We start from the raw sequence: 19,365 nt of genomic DNA on the forward strand, positions 1-19,365 counted from the left end.
TCCGACAGACATCTCTATAAATAATCATGTTTAACTCCATGTTCTCTGTTATGACCTACTGTTCACAATATAATGTCACCTGTATGCATTTGTTCTCTCTTCCTACCTTCTTACAGGGATTTTCAGTTGTGATCCAAGAGAGGGTTAAATTAAATGTCCAGATTTTTGTGTGTGAAATTGAAAGCCCAGTTGGTTTGCTTGTTCTTCCCCCACCCCAAAGAAAAAAAATAGATGCGGGGGGAAATGTGGAATTATGTGGTTGTTCAAGACCTTGGTGCTTGGCGGAACAGTATGTTCTCATAAGCCTCTCATAAATATCTGGGAGATGTCTGTCTTTCTGTTTCATTTTGACTCTACCCTAAAGGTGTATCACTGCTTTGATGCTGTGATATACAGGATAGTAAATAATGCATGAAAAGAATAATCCAGTGTTTGGTCTCTATCTTATTCTCAAATTCCTCTGAACTAATATAACATTATAATTTATGTGACTTTGGCTAACACAAGTTCTTCTCTTCTATACTTTTATGTTCCATGTTTCTGGTGTGTTTAACGTTGTATCAATGAATTCTGTTATTTGTATGCTGTGTTCTACAGAGCTTTCGAAATGTAGACAGTTTACCGTTATTAATCAAAAAGGTCAAGTGTTTGAAAGAATGGTTGTTTGTAAGGGAAAGATTATAAAAAGCCCCAGCAATAACCTGTAGCTTGTTTACATGTATAGCCTGCAGAATGTTGTTAGTTACTAAGCAATACTGTACAGAGAGGAGGATGTCAGAAAGCATGCGCGCACACTCACACAAAAAGTAAATATTCATATATACCAGTTTCGAATACCCTTATTCATGTTGAATATATCACCTTACCTTACTCCACACATAATTTCACTGACTTCAACAGGGCTGTTTGAGGAGTAAGGTACTACTCGTTGTGACTAAAGGTACATTAATCTAGCTCTATGCAATTTGCTTACAAAGCATTCTACTCAGACAGAACTCTCAAGGAAATGTATGTCAGTGTTTAACTAAGTCCTGCTTTGTCCTGCATTACAATCTGATGTGTTTTGTCATTTTTACAGATTTCTGTGAGCTGCAGAGTCAATAAAGAAATGTCCATCCTAAGGTGATGCTTGCACCTCATTGACTTGACTACAGCGTTTTCAACAGAAATTGAATATGGCCTAGTAGGATTGACCTTTGGAGAATTTATGATGTCCTCCGGTACTAGTAGAAGCAAGAACCGGCAGGCTGTGAGCCTGCAGGGAGTTGACCCAGAAACATGCATGATAGTGTTTAAAACGCATTGGGGACAGGTAATATAATTCAGTAATACTTGATAGTTGTATTGATTTGAAGTAGGTTGCATTCATAGGAATCCACTCAAAGCAAAGACTGGTATGGTAACACTGCACTTTTCAGATACAAGCCCGTATTTCACAGAGTTTATTGGCTAACATTGAAACATGTTTAATATTATAACTCAGTTTTTGAATTACAGTAGGACCTTGCTAATCCACACTGAACTAGACCTCAGATTTGCAGCAAAAAGAGAGGTAATGTTGCCTAATCTGGAATTGGGAGACCTAGATTCTGTTTCCAGATCTCCCAATGACTCACTGGGGTATTAGGCAGGTAACTTATCTTCTCTGTGCCTTTGTTTCCCTATCTGTGTAATGGGGAGAATAATGCTTAACCACCTTTTGTGTAAAGTGTTTTACGATCTAAGGGTGAAAAGCTCTTCTGGTATTAATAATTGACTACATATTTTCAGGTTGCATGGTGTAATTTACATATTACTGGCTTCTTATCCTGCCGGGTGCTTTTTCGAAAAGCTGTTTGTATTGCTGCTGAAAAGGAAGCTGGCCTAGGGTCTTTATTATTCCTGAAACTCTGTTGTAGGGTTTGAAGAGCCACCTGGTGGCTGATCTTGTGATGACCACTAAAGCTCAGATGCTCAAAGTTATTTAGGCACCTAACTCTCATTGAAATCAATAGAAGCTTGAAATCAATGGGAGTCAGGTTCCTAAATACCTTTGAGGATCTGGGCCTTAGTGCCACTGAGATGTTAAGCAACACTCATTTTAGGAGAGCTGTCACTACCCTCCGTTTCTGTCGCATGGACTGATGTGTTACAGGAGAATCTGTAGTGATCTGCAAATTTCTGATGCCTGAGAACAATGGACCATTTTTAGTGAGGCTCTGCACTGGCATCCTGTAGTGAAGAAACTCTTAATTTAAACATCTTGTGGTATTCAGCCTAGTCAAGGGAGCTAACTGAGGTGGCCTCTGCTCTGTTCTGTGTGGGAGAACAGGCCACCTCAGCTCTGCTGTTTCCTCTTGGGGAGGAAGAGAAGGCAGAAAGGGGGAGGAAGTGGTATTGTGATTTAGCCTAAAGAACAGGGTGGAGTAGTGGCATTTATTACTTTTTCTCAATGTTGGGTTGATTACTGCAAGAGTGTGCAGGAAGCAGTGGCCACTCTGTTCTCACTTAGCACCTTGCATGATCATGTCTTATCTGAGCACCTTCTACCACTGGGAAAATAGAATGCTCAGGGCCTTGCAGAGTCTGACCATGAAATTAGTGGTGGTGGTGGTGGTGGTGGTGGTGGTGGTATTTTCACCCATTCCTAATGACTTTACTACATCCACATTTAACAAATCCTGCATACCTTACCGAGGGCAATATTTTGATAACCCTTGCTCACACTGAATAGTACCTTGCGTAGGCCCATTGACTTCAGGCCTCTGTTGCACAGAGTTTGGCTGACACTGAAAGAAACTTGCCTAAGACAATAGTATAACTCAGATTTGAAGTACAGTAGAACCTATCTAATCCACACTTTAATAAATTCCAAATTTGCAGCAATGGGGCTACTTGTGCAATAAGGGACTGGTCAGTGTGACTAAAGATGTCACAGTTTAGTCCAGAATGTGTGACAAGTGTGAAGTTTTAAAGATTGATTTATCAGCGTGCAAAAAGTTTAAAGCATGAAAAGTAAAAGACATTGATCTGTTTCTATTCAACTATATATTTTTAAACATGTACACTGAGATGATAAATGTGCATTTGGTTTGTTTAGGTTGTAAAAATCTTAGAGAAGCATGACCCTTTGAAAAATACTCAGGCGAAATATGGGGCAATTCCACCAGATGAGGCCAGCACTGTGCAGAATTATGTGGAGCATATGCTTTTCTTATTAATTGAGGAGCAAGCAAAAGATGCTGCAATGGGGCCTATCCTTGAGTTTGTGGTCACAGAGAACATAATGGAGAAACTCTTCCTTTGGAGCTTGAGGCGGGAGTTCAACGATGAGACAAAAATTGAGCAGCTGAAGATGTATGAGATGCTGGTGACTCAGTCCCATCAGCCTGTGCTGCACCACAAGCCCATCTTGAAGCCTTTGATGATGTTGCTGAGCTCTTGCTCAGGAACAGCCACACCAGCTGTGGAGTTGGAGCTGGCTGTCCTGCTGAACCAACTCTGCTCTATCCTAGCCAAAGATCCTTCCATTCTGGAACTGTTTTTCCACACCAGCGAGGACCAGGGAGCTGCCAACTTCCTCATTTTTTCCCTTTTGATTCCCTTCATCCATCGGGAAGGAACAGTAGGTCAGCAGGCTCGTGACGCTCTGCTCTTCATAATGTCCCTGTCAGCTGAGAACAACGTTGTTGCAAATCACATAGTAGAAAACACCTACTTTTGTCCTGTAAGTTGTTGGTTTTTGTTTTTTTGTTGTTTTTTTTATCATAAATTTACTTTCTCTCTAACTTTTCACTTTTTTGCTTTTTTCTTCCACTATCCTTTTTAGAAAAGATGATTCATTTTACTTATTCCATAATTCTAAACTATAGGGCTGGAAACCATGCTAGTCCTGTAGAAATTACAGATGCTATCAGTGGCGGGGAAGGGGGTGGCTGGCAAGGGAAACAGTTTTCACCATTAACCACCATCTTGCTGAACAGAGGCTTCCTTTATCAAACTTGGCAGTAGGGGTCCCTGTTCTGAGTCTTTTAAACCAATAGGTATGTTCAGCTTTAGTACTTGTTAGAAATGTAACTTTACAATTTTAAACAATAATAAACCTATTACTTTAAAGAGACAACCAATCAACCCTCCCGCAGCAGAATAGTTGTTTGCTAAGCAAATGTTAAACCAGGGTGCAAAGATGGATTTCTTTTGTTTGACTGCTTCTTTGCTTGCCTCCAAGTAAAATAAGAAATTGGGGTCTGAGATGAAATTATAGATGCTACATGTGGTATTTGGTAAAGAGGGCCAAAACAGAGCTATATAAGACCACCTGAAAAAAATCACCTTTTTCTGGTTTGGTATTTAATTCTTATTTACATTCGATGTGGTTTGTGTTTTAGTCTGGCAATAAAAGACGAGGCAGGTTTTAAATGGGAAAAGAAAATCTTGTCTAGTTAGCATAGAACTGGGATTTAGCAGATACTTGTTTTGGCTTTGTCAGGTCTGCCACGGGCTTGCTCTGTGACCTTGGGCAAGTTAACATTTTTGCCTCAGATCCCCTATGTATAACATGTCAATATAATGGTATGAGGAGTATTGAGGCTTATTTTATACATTTACAAAGCACTTGTTGATTCTTGAATGTCTATACATATAAAATGATGGGGTCTGAATTAGCTGTTACCACTCAAGAAAGAGATCTTGAAGTCACTGTGGATAGTTCTCTGAAAACATCCACTCAATGTGCAGCAGCAGTCAAAAAATCAAACAGAATGTTGGGCATCATTAAGAAAGGGATAGATAATAAGACAGAAAATACCATATTGCTGCTGTATAAATCCATGGTATGCCCACATCTTGAATACTGCGTGCAGATGTGGTTGCCCCATCTCAAAAAAGATATATTGGAATTGGAAAAGGTTCAGAAAAGGGCAACAAAAATGATTAGGGGTATGGAATAGCTGCCATATGAGGAGACATTAATAAGATTGGGACTATTCAGCTTGGAAAAGAGACGACTAAGGGGAGATATGATAGAGGTCTATAAAATTATGACTGGTGTGGAGAAAGTAAATAAGGAAGTGTTATATACTCCTTCTCATAACACAAGAACCAGGGCCGGCTCCAGACACCAGCAAAGGAAGCAGGTGCCTGGGGCGGCCAATAGAAAGGGGTGGCAGTCCATCCGTTGTTGGGGCAGCACGTCCAGGTCTGCGGCGGCAATTCGGCTGTGGGTCCAGTGCCTCGCTTCCTATTTGCCGGCAGCTCAATCGCTCCGCTCAATTGGGCTTTTCTTCTTCACCGCTTGGGGCGGCAAAAAAGCTGGAGCCGGCCCTGACAATTTCATTTGGTGACCCCTAGTTCTTAATAGGCAGCAGGTTTAAAACAAACAAAAGGAAGTATTTCTTCACACAATGCACAGTCAACCTGTGGAACTCTTTGCCAGAGGATGTTGTGAAGGCCAAGACTATAACAGGGTTCAAAAAAGAACTAGATAAATTCATGGAGGATAGGTCCATCAATGGCTGTTAGCCAGGATGGGCAGGAATGGTGTCCCTAGCCTCTGTTTGCCAGAAGCTCGGAATGGGTCACTTGATTACCTATTCTGTTCATTCCCTCTGGGGCACTTGGCATTGACCATGGTCAGAAAACAGGATACAGGGCTAGATGGACCTTTGGTCTGACCCAGTATGGCCGTTCTTATGTGTATAGAAGTCCAAAGTATTTTTATTCAGGATATTTTTCTTTGATTACTGCTTTGCCCAGCTCCGAATCAGAGGACGGTCTGCACAAGCAGAGATTATGGCCATCAGTCAGAGGCTAGAAATGCAGATTTTGATTTAAAACATTGTGTCAATAACGATTTCAATGATAAATATCTTTCTCCATGTGATTTCCCCCACTTCCCCAATTAACTGCTAATAAATCCTGCACTGTGGCAGCTTTCCCTGCCCCTAATGGAGACAACCCTCCACAGAGTACCAGAAGAGTATGTGGGTAGGAGATTGTGTCTAGATTTCAAGTTGTCTATCACTTTCACTGCTGACCCAGTGCATGCTTGCTGGCAACATCACGCATGTAAACTGCTCCAGTTCAGAGAAGCAGTAAACAGTCCATGGCAGGGCATAGTAATTGCTTGGCCTGAGCACTCCTGCAGTGAAAGAGATGTCTCCTGTGCCAGACATGCAGGAGGCAATGCATTGGCATCACACTCGCACCTCCCCCATGTACCAGCTGCCTGAGGCAAGGGCAGGAGTTGGAGCTGTTGATAAAAACAAAAAATGACAGCAAAATCTCCTTCTCTTTCTACATGAATTTTCCCACATTTAGATGCAAATCCTGAATCCAGCAGCTAGCCTGAGTAGCCAGGTTGGGGCAAGGACAAGATGTCCTCCTCCCCAACCAATGGCAGAGTTGCTCACTGGAGGCTAGTTCTTCCTAATGGCCCTTTTTTGATCAACCCTTTCCACTCCAGCCTGCAACCTCTTTGGGGAGCTAGTGCGGAACAGGGCTCAGACCAAGCAGGAGTTTGGTAGCAGCCTAAAAAACAGGTTTCTATCTAACTTTTGATGATTCACTTTTACAATTCTGAACACCAAACCCATACATGGCAAATAATGAATCAGTCTCTTGCACCGAGAGGCTCTGTTTGACCTAATTTAAATAAATACTACTAAAGAATACATGAGCTTGGTTTTTCAATTGTCCTTCAGATAAATACCATTATTGAATCTATGCAATAACTTCCATAATTACATCTGCCAATTAATTGGGGGGGGGGGAAGAGGGGAGTCTTTTTATACTAAAGATAAAAGCCAACTATCTTAACCTACAAACAGCGGGGAACTGTGATTGACAAAAAGCCTTCCTAATTAAAATGATTGTCAGAGTGTGTTAGAATCAGATTTTCTGAACAGCAATGAGACTAGTCCAACTCCGTAATAAACTCTAATGCAATCTTACGGTTTGTGCTTCTTGTTTCCCCTGGCAGGAATTTGCCTGCCAGTACTGTGTCTTTTTTTATGTTGTTCTTAACAGAATCAAGGGCCAAATTTTGCTCTGTTGCAAATCTGGAACAACTCCACAGGCATGAGTGGTGTCACTCTCTAGATCAGAGGTCCCCAACCGTGGGGCATGCCCCCCTAGAGGGATGTGGAGGAATGTTTGGGAGGGTGCATCTGGGCCCTGCCCCCAGCCGCATCCCCATCCTGGTGCCTGTCCCCATCCCCAGACTTGGCATGGCTCCATTCCTGGTCCCACCCCCAGCCTTGGCTGTTGGCCATGGCTCCATGCCCGGCCCGGGACCGAGGCTGGGGGCGAGACCATGAGAAGAACAGCACCTGACTGCATGTCCCCACTGCTGGCTGTGGGCCTGGCTGCAGCCTGGCTGTGGGTCCACTCCCACCCCCAGTCTTGGCCCCTGGCCACAGCCTCGGTTCCGGCCCCAGACCCGGCCCCAGCTGCGGCCTCCTTATCCCTGTCCATACCCAAGCAGAAGGGAACTGGAGCCAAGTTCTGATCTCAAACTTTTGAGCTGGGGCCTTGGCTCTGGGGTGGGGTGCGGGGCGTGGACAAAGGTAAGGGGGTCGCAACCCTCAAAAGTTTGAGATCAGAACTTGGCTCCAGTTCCCTTCTGCTTGGGTACATACAAATAGAAAGATTAAAAGGCTTCCTTACTGCTATTTCCTAAGAGAAGTGACACAAGCTACTTTGATTTACTCCACTTAAAACTACACTGGACAAAGGGTTCAAGCTTAGATTATAGGTTAGAGAGATGGATTGCATGGTCTACTCTTCTGAGCCTAGGACTAGGAGACGAGCTCCTGAGCTTTATTCCCAGCTCTTGTATAGACTTCCTTTATATCTTCAGATGAATAATTTGATTTATTTGCCTCAGTTTCCTTCTCTGTGAGTTGAACATACCACCTACTTCCCGAGATGTAGTGAGAATTAACATTTCTAGAGGGTTTTGAGTTGTAAAAGTTCACAAATACTGAATATTTGCTAGTAGTTACAAATACATCCATTATGTACTGGCTTTGAGAGTGCCCACAGTTTGTGGGAGGCCCACTATGAACACACAAAATATATAGACTATCCCCAAATAACTCTCAACCTTGTCATAATCAGTCAGTGTCTTATGGGCATCACAGAAGATGTGAGTCATCAGAGGGGACTGTTGTATAGAGAGTGGCCTTGAGGACCACCTCATAAGGGCATTACAGCCATAGTTAACAGCATGGAAGAAACAGACAGATAGTGTGTTGGCACTGGCAGCATTGTTGGAGTGAAGGGAAAGGGAAGATGTAAGAAAGACTTCCTTTGTCTCTTTCTACATCTGTTTTTCTATGATCTTAGCATTTATGGTTCTGTCTCTACTGATCCAAAATAGAAAAAACAATACAAAAATCCATGAAATAACCCCCCAAAAGTACCTTTATTTTATGTGCCCTGTTACAGAAATTAAGAAGTTCTTGCTTTTAATATTTGACATTCATCATTTTATTTTTTTTAATTAATGAGTGCCAAGCTTGTACACGTTGCTATTAATTTCTAGCAATAGCTATGTTTAGACCTTAGCCACACGGTAAAAATCCTCAAACTGTTTTGGCTAAATAAACTGCTGAAACTGCTCCCAACATAGATTCTGCTTTTGAGAACCTTATTTAAGTAATTCCATGGTGAGTTGTTTGGGGTGGTTGTGAGTTTCACTCCTTTTCGTGTGTAGTGAGGCATGAAGTTGAAAGTCAGTTTCATCTAGTTCCAGGAAGTGAATTTGTCTCTCCATGAGAACTGTGGATAGTACTCAGCACCTCAGAACCAAGCCACTTCTATTTAGGGGCCTAAATATGGATTTATGAATAAGGTGGATGGATGGCTGAATAAATGGCAGATCTAAAACCAAATCCAGTGCAATACACAAGTAACGCAAATCATCTAATGAAGATTTTTTTTTCCCTGCCCAGAGTTGTTTGTAATTCTGATATGTGAATATAAGGCATTTATCCTATGCAGAAGTAATTTTACAGGCCAATTAATTCCTTTCTAATCTGCCCCATCTCCTGCCTTCCTTCACTTCCTTCTCTCCGCTGGAAAAAACAAAACAAAAACACACCTCTCATGAAATTCTTCTTAGAAATAACAATGTCCTTCCCCCCCAAACTATATTATGGTATGAACAATGCAAAGTAGTTTTCTTATCAATTTCTTCTCATTTTCTTCTCCAGAATCTGAACCTGTGATCACTTAGTATACACTACGCTTATTTTTTTTTTTTTTTTTAATGGGGTGGGGTGGGAGGAGGCAGTGAGTTTCAGATCCCAGATCAGTTGACTCGGGCTCATGCTACAGGGCTAAAAATAGCAGTGTAGATATTCAGGGTTTGACTGGAGCCCAGGCTCTGAGACCCAGCGATGAGGGAAGGTCCCAGAGCCCGGGCTTCATCCTGAACAGGATAGCCTATACTGATATTTTTAGCCCTGTAGCATGAACCTGAGTCAGTTGACCTGGGCTCTGAGACTTGATGCCGCAGGATTTTTTTGTTTGGTTTTTGTTGTATAGATGTGCCCTTAGTATCAAAGGCTAAATAAATACAATTTTCTGTATTCCTGAATGCATAGTATTTAAGCCTTGTGCAGTGACCTTCTGGAGGAGAGGCAGAACATAAACACCTAAAACTAACCCTGTCCGTTAGAAGGCTGCTGAGTCACATTTGCCACAAGGGCTTCAGAGATTTTTTCAGGTGCCCAAGGCAATATCTGAAACTGAGATCCCCTCCTCCCGCCTCCAAAAGAATTACCATGGAGATGAAAGAGTTTAAGAAGAAGTGAGAAGTCTTGGGGAGTTACAGGGAGCCCAGGCCTGTGGGGTCACTGCTCTTCCTGTGGTGATAAGGGGGCTCTGCCCTGTGTGTGGCTGGCAGGGGTGTGCTCCTGCTTTCACATTTCCCTGTCTTCTGGCCCCGCTACCAGTGGGAGTGGCATCCCTGACCCTGCTCCTACCTCCAGACTCTTGGCCTGGTAGATTCTCTTGGGCCTGGTGCGACATTTCCAGTGGCAGCAGTGGTGGGATCTGAGGCAGGCAATTTGCTCACTGGACTGTCAATGGCAGGTGGACTATCAATTGCCTCTACCTAAACCAGTTCACAATGCCACTTGCTCATGTTTGGCCACTCTGTCAAATGGGGGCTCTGGTCAAGCTGTCCCTTTTAGCCTCCCCTCCCCCCCCTTTTAAACTTGTTTTTAAGTCATCCTGGTACTGAAGAATGTGATCATAAAAATAACTTGAGCGGTTGCTATAACTACTCGTACTCCAGCTTCTTAGTTCTTAGTCTACATCCTGACTTAAAAAGAAAAGAAACAGTGCAGCTCAGCATATCTAAGCATTACTTTTCCCACAGTATTTTTATATCTGGCTTAATTATGCCTGTCTACAGAAATCTATCTTCAAAGTTAGGGTGGTTAAAGGAATGGAGAGCATTCAGGGATACTACCTTTGCCCTGTAGGGTGAGCTACCAATTGTAATAGATGTAATTAATGCACCCTCAGGACTGGAATCTCCATAAAATTAACTTTTGGGTCTCTGTTCTCTACTGTGACAAGCATTCATTTTGTAATAGATAAATCCACTTGCTTTGGAGCAGGGCTCTGACCCTCTCACATTATAGGGGTCAAGTGGGTGTTTGTGGAGAGTAGGGATATTCTTGCCAAGAATCTGCTGCGTGAAAGCTGAAAAGATCCCCTTGTGCTTTGGTCCTAATGACCACATTAAAGTGAGGCTCATTTTAAAAAGTAGCATAGAAACTGTACAAAATCATGAGAAAGAAGGAAAGGTGGAGCTGTGGACAAGATAATGCCTGAGAACATTGTGGTTTGGTAACTTCTTATAAAATCTGTGACTTGAAACTGCTCATATCTTTAAGAAAATACAGTAACACTATAACAACTTTGTAATGGTATATTTTATATTCATGGTCCTAAAACTAAAGTGTTATACTTGCACAGCATCTTCTATATGTAAAATATCTTTACTCATTAACATTAGCAACAATGCCCATAATTTCTCCCAAGAGTCTTTTCCCCTCCTCTGCCTCTCCCCAGTGGTAAACAGAACCTATAACTATTAAGAGTGACCATTTTCCTTACTATATCTGGCACCTTGAGTTCCAAAGCCTAGGAACAAAAGGCCCCAGATGTGTGATGCCTGAATGAAGTTGTGCTTGTTGCTGATGGGATGATCCTACTTCCTATCATTCATAATGGAACTGCTCTGTCTAGTCACCTGTAACCATAAAATGGCAGCCCTCAATGATTCCCTCGATATTCATAGTTATGGAGTTCTGAAGACAGTGACTGGTGTTTCTCTGATGTTTCACCAGATGGTAGAGAACATGTAGAGACTGGTACTAGACTGGAGAAAGGTGAAAGCAGGAAGGAACAGATGTAAAATGATCTTCTGAGCATAAAGAAAACAATCGTGGTTTGCCAGTTAAAACAGATTACAATCATTAGATGGCCTTTGTCTTGGGCAGTTTTTCCTAAGTGGCAGCTATTACAAGGAGAGGAATTTCAGATGAAATGAATTTTAAAAACTGATGATTTTCTGCAGCATCACTTTAACATTCATTTCCCCCCTTTTCTGTCATCCTTCTAAGTGTTACTGAAACTAGTAAGAAAAATGTTTTAATGTTATGTTGGAACATTGTTTAACTGAACAGTTGGGTAAAGGGCTGTTTCCTTTTCATTGTTTCTGAATACAGGTACTGGCAACAGGACTGAGTGGCCTCTATTCATCTTTGCCTACAAAGCTGGAAGAAAATGGAGAATGGCACTGTCTGCTGAAAGATGACTGGCTCCTGTCCCCAGCTCTTGTTCAGTTCATGAATTCCCTAGAGTTTTGCAATGCAGTAATACAGGTACTGGATCTGACTCAGACTTCTTCTTTGTAGCAGCAGTTAAACTATATAGTCAAAAGCCTTTTACAGGATGTGCTTATTTGGTGGACAGTAGTGTATAGAACTAATCTTTATTTAGTTTAGTTTAACATCTTTGTTTAAATGAATGAATGAAAGATCTGCTCTAGGAGTTATTTTGGGGAGTCCTATGGCCTGTGTTATACAGGAGGTCAGACTAGATGATCACAACGATTCCTTCTGGCCTTGGAATATATGAATGTATGAAAAAAAGTGTTCAAAGCTGTTACTGTGCAGTATGACTATAAAGATTAATCTACACGGCTGGCTTTCAAGTAGCAAATGTTTCTAATTAATAAAATGTGAATATGCAGGTTTTGGGAGTTATTACATTGAGTAGGACAAGAATTAAGACTAGTCTCCCAATTAAAGATTGTTGATTGCATTTTAAATACCCACATTGATATTAAAAGAAATCAAATGTCTTTATTTGAGGAAAAAGGTAATTTTATCTATTTGAATAGAGAAGAATATCCCATCTTTACATCTAGGTTCTCATAAAAGTCTACAAACAAAAACAATTATTTTCCCTAATGATGTGTACTATATAAAGAATGTTGTTACCCTAGTTGAATTTAGCAGGAGTTAAGCATCTTCTTATCAACACAAATTAAATTCCCTTCAAAATTGGTCTGTTTAGAACACACTCTCTGTTCTTGATTTCTTGATTAGATTTTCCCCCCCTTTTGATTCCTGGTTATTTTTCATCTCCAGTCTAAAGATAAAAATCCGGTTTTATATATATTTTTAGGCTACAGTTTTTCTACAGCAAGTGTTTTATGAGAAGACAATATAAATTTTGCTGCATCTGTGGATTTGTTTTCTGTATAAAGAAATGCTCAATAACATTAGTGAAGTTGTCATATTTTACTATGAATTAAACAGTAATGTCTATAAAGGTTTGTATGCAAAATATAGTGAAACAACTGACTATATTTGTGTAACACAGATGAAGCTTTCTCATTTAAAAAAACTTACATGTCATAAATAGAATTAATAGTTGTTTTCATCCCCGAAGCTGCAATATAATCAGCCTTCTAATGCGTACGTGTTGAAAAGTGAAATGGTGACTGTACTCATTTCTGTCTACCCTGTTCCAAGAGAGGTTACAATCTTAGCCAGTGACATTTGATATCATTTTTTCATTAGAGTGAAGGCTGTTATAGATAGTAAAGAAGAAGTGAAATTATTTTAAATCAGTTTAAAAATAAATCCAAACAACCAGATATTTTAAAAAATGTTTCTGTAAGGGGGTGGGGGGAGAGACATTGAATGAATTCTATTTTTTATGTACGGCTAGATTGTAACTTTACAATCTAACCTCGGTATGAGGCAGAGCATAGCTGGACCACCGCAGAAGCACACCAGAGAACTAATTGTGACTCAGGGTATGGCTGCACTGCATTTTAAAACCTGTGGCAGCAAGTCTCAGAGCCTGGGTCTACAGACTCTCATGCTACAGTGCTAAAAACATCCCTGTAGCTCAAGCGCTGAAGCCCATGTGCCAGGTTTCATAGTCCAAGCTCCAGCCTGAGCCTGAAGATCTAAACGGCTGTTTTTAGCGCCTTAGTGTGAGACTGAGTCTGTAGACGCAGGTGCTTGACTCTCTGCTATAGGTTTTAAAACACAGTGTATACATACCTTCAGCCACAGATTCACCTTGATCGCTTTGGTGAGGGGACTATATCGCTGCTTTTCATGGAGTGGTTTATTCTGTGCTGGGACAGCTACTCATACCAGTGAATAAACAGGGAGGGTGGAGCCAGGACTCCAGCCCCTCTCTGACTCCCTCCCTTTCTCCCCATCCACTGGGTTGAAGAGGGGAGTTTTATTGGGGTAGTGTATCCCCTGTTCTCCCCTCCACAGCCAGAGTCACAAATCTGAGGAGGGCTGAGCAGAGGCATAAGAGGACTGTATTCATGGACAAGTAAGGGGTAGGACATTCTGAGGAGTGGGTGGGTGGGTCTCTTTGTAAGTGTGAAATATATGCATATACTCAGATACATGTGTAGCGTAATTAAAATATTTTTTTTTAAAAAAATACTTGGTTTCTAATACACTTCTGTGCTCCTAGAATACCAAATTTATTTTTAGAAAGTATTAGTTCATAATGTGTCGTAACTGTTTTGCTCTTTTGAAAACAAAAAATTAACTCCACATTGTAAAAATAAGCAATGATTTGTCATGTTTTACTACACGGTTTTTATTACAAATCCAAGTAACTTATCTTTTAAGTGCTTAACCAGTCTATTGCGTGAGTAATGCACTTTCAGAAGGGAAAAAAGATTGTGTGTTTGACCAGTGGAGTGAGAATGCTCCCAATATAGTGTACTCTTGAAATATATAAAAACTGCCATTCTGCTTTTTTATTGTAGTATTACAGGTTAGTGATGGTATGTCCACCTTAGTGACCCTGTCAGGGCTGGTAGGGCTAAAATTAGACCTGCCAGTTCTATTTTGGTTCATGGGCATGTGCATCACACTGTCCGTCCGTTCATCCTTGTCAGCAGGCAGGGAGATTGAAATATATGGGAAAAGCCCTGTCTCTCTATCACTGGCTGTATCATTCTTGTTGTTACTCAAATGTACTTTGTGTATTTAATCGCAAAGGGGAAACCTTTTAATACCCAAAACAAAAACTGTTCAAAAGAACAAAATCAAGGTATTGTTGAAACGGGCAGAGGTTTTTGACAGTGATTAAAGATATTCTGTTTTATCTTATTTTAAGAATCTTTGCAGAGAACTATTGCTTTAAGAACAAATATGATGGTTCAGAGATGCAATTTATCATGACACGAGATTTCTTTTTTAGGTGGCACATCCCTTGATTCGTAACCAGCTTGTGAACTACATTTACGATGGGTTTTTGGTGCCAGTAATGGCTCCTGCACTCCATAAGGTCAGTGATTTGTGTGTGCATACACGTAAGTTTATAGTAGACAAAGGCAACACTAATAGCCAATGGGATATTATTAGGTGGTGATGGTGAAATTCCATATAATCTAATTGCATGTGTTTAGGCCGACTTTACCCCTTCCCATACTCTCCATTTACCGTTTATGGCATTTGATCATTAACGAGGATGGAGGCATCTCTCTGTGATGGCAGGAGATCTTCTTTCAGTAAAGGAGTATGTACTGCTTTATTCTGTTAGAGACGTGACTGTAGCACATCTATTTGAGGTTGGCATCCTCCACCTATCTGGGAAATAAGCCCCAAGTCGGTTGCCAGCTCAGGTCTTACACATGATTATGAAGTAGGTTGGTTGTGGGATGTTATGTCAATACAAGAATGAACAAGTTTGAAATATAAAAACTAAGTCTTGTTTGTTTGACGTGACCTTAATGTTAAATCCATATTAATCCTATTAGTACCAGCATGTTGGTGATGTTAATGGTAGGGGGCCTGCTCCCACTGCGTGAGGAAACCATGGTAGGAAGAATGACTTTTTTCAGTAATAAAAAACTATTACATATGGTGATGCACAAAATTTGGCAGCTATGACTCTGTTAAGAAATTTATGCATCATGGTGGTTCAGTTGAAGTGTCATTAGCCTTACTGCTGTACTGTCTGTCTACTTCTTGCTCTTCAGCTTAGTGCTGCTCTTAGTTAAAGAGCTGAAGCAGTAGCTTCTAACCTGTTTCCAGCTTTCTAAAGCAAGGTTTATATTATATATTGTCCTACTGCTTCTATAGAAGTGCTGAGTACTGTACCCATGTTTGGAGAAGAAATGGTGATTCTCCTTCAAGTGCTGGTCCCTATGAGTATTGCACTGTGGGTACAGTACTCCATGCGCTTGAGACCAAACAGTGCTTGCTATTAGCTACTCCTGGGGGAATTACGCGCCAAAAAATTAAAAATTCTGCGCATAATATTTTAAAATTATGCAAAATTCTGCATAATATATTTGTCAAAATAACATCATATAATCACACCAGTTTCAATTATTTTTGGTCATTTATTTCAAATTACCTGTCAGCAAGTATGTCTGTAACAATACAGACAAAAAAGATTCAGAAAATAGTTTTGGACAAAAAATAGTGGACTTACACTAAATCTACATTGTCCCACAGTTCGAACTACAGGGATATGAATACAGTGCCCACCAAAGTGCTCCGCTGTTAATCCCCCAGGTGGATGCTGTGAGGGCAAACTAAAAGGTTCCTAGTTGACATTAATGTAGTCCTACAGTATGAACCTTTTAGTTTGTACCCACAGTGTCCACATGGAGGAGTTACAGTGCAGCACTTTGTGTACATTGCTGTTCACACCCCCGTAGTCCAAACTCTGGGGCAGTGTAGACAAACCCTGAGTAATTCCTTTCTGAGCAACTACGGAAAACATTGTATCAATATTGGGACAACAGAAGCTCAAAAATCTTGTCAGAAATAATTTATCTTTTCTGGATGAAAGTTTAAACTTCTTTACGTTCCATGTCAACAGCTCCAAAGAAACTACCCAGGAGCAGGAAAGTATTCTAATAGTGGTCTCTGCTTAGAGTAGAGAGTTATGTGTGAAATTTCATTTATTGATCAAAGCATACAATTCTGGCTTCTTACAAAAAGGTGAAAATAGTTTTCATTTTTACTAGTGAAGTCTTATAGATTTTTCTTGTAAAATTTAGTGATTTTGGTAAATTTTCTTTTTTTTGCTCAATTACAGCAAAATACTATAAATTACTATACATTTACAAAAGTTAGACTAAACTGGACAATATTTCAATCTACAGATTGGGCAGTTCTGAAGAATTTCTGTTTTGCAATGAAAATATGCAAGACTCAAAATTGGATTTTTTCAAAAATCCACCTACCAAACACACAACAACATTTAATTGATATTAAATTGTTATTAAAAACTGGAATCTGAATGGCAAAAAATAATCTGCTTGTGTGCAAGAAGTGAAACCTTCTACCAGATTAAATCAGAATTATGGATTTACTGGTTAACCAGACACTTGTGGAACTGGAAGTCTTCAAGCCGGCAGCAGTGCAGACCAGGAAAAAAAGCAAACACTGTACTGCCTTGGGGCTAAATCCCAGAGGCTTAGGGCTTCAGCCACTGGAAGGGGTGGGGGGGGGGGGGGGGGGGGGGGGCCGGGTTGGGGGCGGCGGTGGCAGGGGGGGGGGGGGTGGAGTCAGAGCTCCGGGCATCTTAGCCTTGGGAGCACTGGGACTCAGGGCTATAGGTGGGGGAGGAGCAATGGGGAGCAGGGCTTCAGCCCGCAGCTCCGCTCACAGTTTCCATGAGGTGTAGGGGGTGGGTGCCAGTCACAGGCAATGGCTTCCTCCTTGCTTCGGGGGTGCTCAACCTCTGCTCTGGCCCAGGCCCCCACCCCCACTGTACCCCTTCCCCCAAGCCCTCAACCCTGCCCCCCCTCTTCCCGCCCAGTTCTGCCCCCCTCCCCGTAGAATGCCCCATCCCCACTCCTTCCCCCTCCTCCAGTGCCTCCTGCACACCAGGGAACAGCTGATTGCAGCGGGCAGTAGGCGCTGGGAGGGAGGGGGAATGTTACGCTTATAAAAAGCACATGAGATCTTTTTATAGGAGAAAAAGGCAACACGCCGCATTTATTGAGAATATAGCAGTTAGCATATGCTTTTCAGTCACACACACACACACACACACACTCTCTCTCTCTCTCTCTCTCTCTCCAGTCGATGTTTATAGTTACCAGTCCAGAGTCTGGATCAATCTAGTGTCCAGCCAGATTGGTCACAGAGGGGAGCCGGGCTCTGTTGGTCGCGATCCGATGCTCCTGGAGTTGTGGCAAGATGAACCCAAAGTTCCATGGCAAAGCACCATGTTCTTATAGTCCCTTTTCTCTGTTGAAGTCTATGGATTTTGCTGTGTCATTTATGACCGGTTACGCCTTAATTGGTGTTATCTTTTGATGTTAACACTCAAAAGCACCTCCAAGAGGGTCATCCTGTCCTGGTTTCGATTTGATCAATTATCTTGTCTTTAGGGGTGCCAGCCTCCACCACAGGGTCGTCAATCTGCCCTTCCTCAGTTATGGATGCGGTTGATGGTTCTCTGGTGTCGTTAAATCTCTTTACTCCTCCTTCCTTGACCATCTGACTTTAAAATGGCCTTCACACCTTATCTTTTCCTGATGCATACACTCTTCATTCACACAAACAGTCTTTTACAAAGGTATACAAACAGCAGTGTTTTATGTTGAGCAAAAAATACATTGTAAATTAAACCTTACTAAATCTTGTGACCAAAACAGTTCACATTGGGGCACGGGCCTTCAACATGCCTCTAATCTTATTAACATAGACACAATACAAAATCCTGTCTCTTACTTACTAAACCTTAAAACAAAGAATTGTATATTTAACTAAAAGGCCTAATTTGTAATGCATATAGGAAACAAGACCCCATAGTAAACATAACTTATCCTAAAACAGAGGGTGACCATAATCAGCCATAAGGACTGTTCTGGTCTGTTCCTGCCTTAACATCAATACAGACGCTGGCAGTCTGTCAGATGCGTTTCTACCAATGTCCCAGAGGGTCATTCCTTTCTGCTATTCAAAAAGGATGGCTGGCAGGATGATCAAATCATACATTAATACATACTACATTATTATAACCGTCAATCATTATAACCTCTAATACAAATATAAAATCCTACTCCTACAGGAGGAGTTGATCGGTCGGGCCACCGGTGGGCAGGAGGTGCTGTGGGGGAGCGGGTAGCTGACTGCCAGTGGGTGCTAAGCACCCACTTTTTTCCCCCCCCGTGGGTACTCCAGTCCTGGAGCACCCATGGAGTTGGTGCCTATGGTGCCAGGGCTCAGGGCTTCAGCCCCACGGATCTATTCCCACCTTCAGCCCCATGGGGGTGCTGGGTCTTGGGGCACTAGCTACAAGGAGAGTGCCAATTTCAGCCCCAGCACTCCCCCCATAGCTAAAGCCCCAAGGCCCCCCTCGTGCCACCCCCCACTGAAGCAGGGAGTGGAGCCCTGGCCTCTCCCCACCCCCCATGGCTGCAGCCCCAATCCCCCATATGGCTGAGCTCCGTAACCTCTTCTTCAGAGTTACGGACAACCACCATTCCCAAGGTGTCTGTAACTCTGAGGTTCTACTGTATTGAAAGTAGAGAAAAAGATTCTAAATTGGGTTATCCAGTTACTAAGAGCCAAATTCTTTTTACAGTTACTCTTTTGTCAATCCAGAATAATTTTATCGATGTCTTGGGAGTTGTTCTGAGTTTACTCGTTTTAATTGAGAGCAGAATTTAGCCCCGAGATTAGTCTAATCTGGCCCTGGCTATGAAGTATTTGAGATTAGTTGGGCATTAGTATTTAAAAAGCTAAAAACTGTCAATATCTGTCATTAAACCAGTTAACGAGAAATTGGGCTGGCTATCACCATGTAAATGTTACTTAAAGAAATCAGATCTCCACATCAGTGAAA

At 41.7% G+C, this 19,365-nt stretch overlaps 1 protein-coding gene across 1 annotated transcript in view; it reads left to right on the forward strand.

Annotated features, from left to right (window-relative positions):
• The first annotated feature begins 1,207 nt into the window (after positions 1-1,207).
• The window catches only part of FAM160A1 (family with sequence similarity 160 member A1), a 49,307-nt gene continuing 31,149 nt past the window's right edge, over positions 1,208-19,365 (forward strand). Inside the window, exons 1-4 of the mRNA XM_024207558.2 lie at positions 1,208-1,312; positions 3,080-3,706; positions 11,727-11,882; positions 14,752-14,838. Coding sequence (XP_024063326.2) covers positions 1,208-1,312; positions 3,080-3,706; positions 11,727-11,882; positions 14,752-14,838 — 975 coding nt within the window. The remainder of the gene's footprint in view (positions 1,313-3,079; positions 3,707-11,726; positions 11,883-14,751; positions 14,839-19,365) is intronic.

The sequence above is a fragment of the Terrapene carolina genome, unplaced genomic scaffold (genome assembly GCF_002925995.2).
Source record: "Terrapene carolina triunguis isolate 2854851 unplaced genomic scaffold, T_m_triunguis-2.0 Scaffold66, whole genome shotgun sequence".
Lineage (NCBI taxonomy): Eukaryota > Metazoa > Chordata > Testudines > Emydidae > Terrapene > Terrapene triunguis.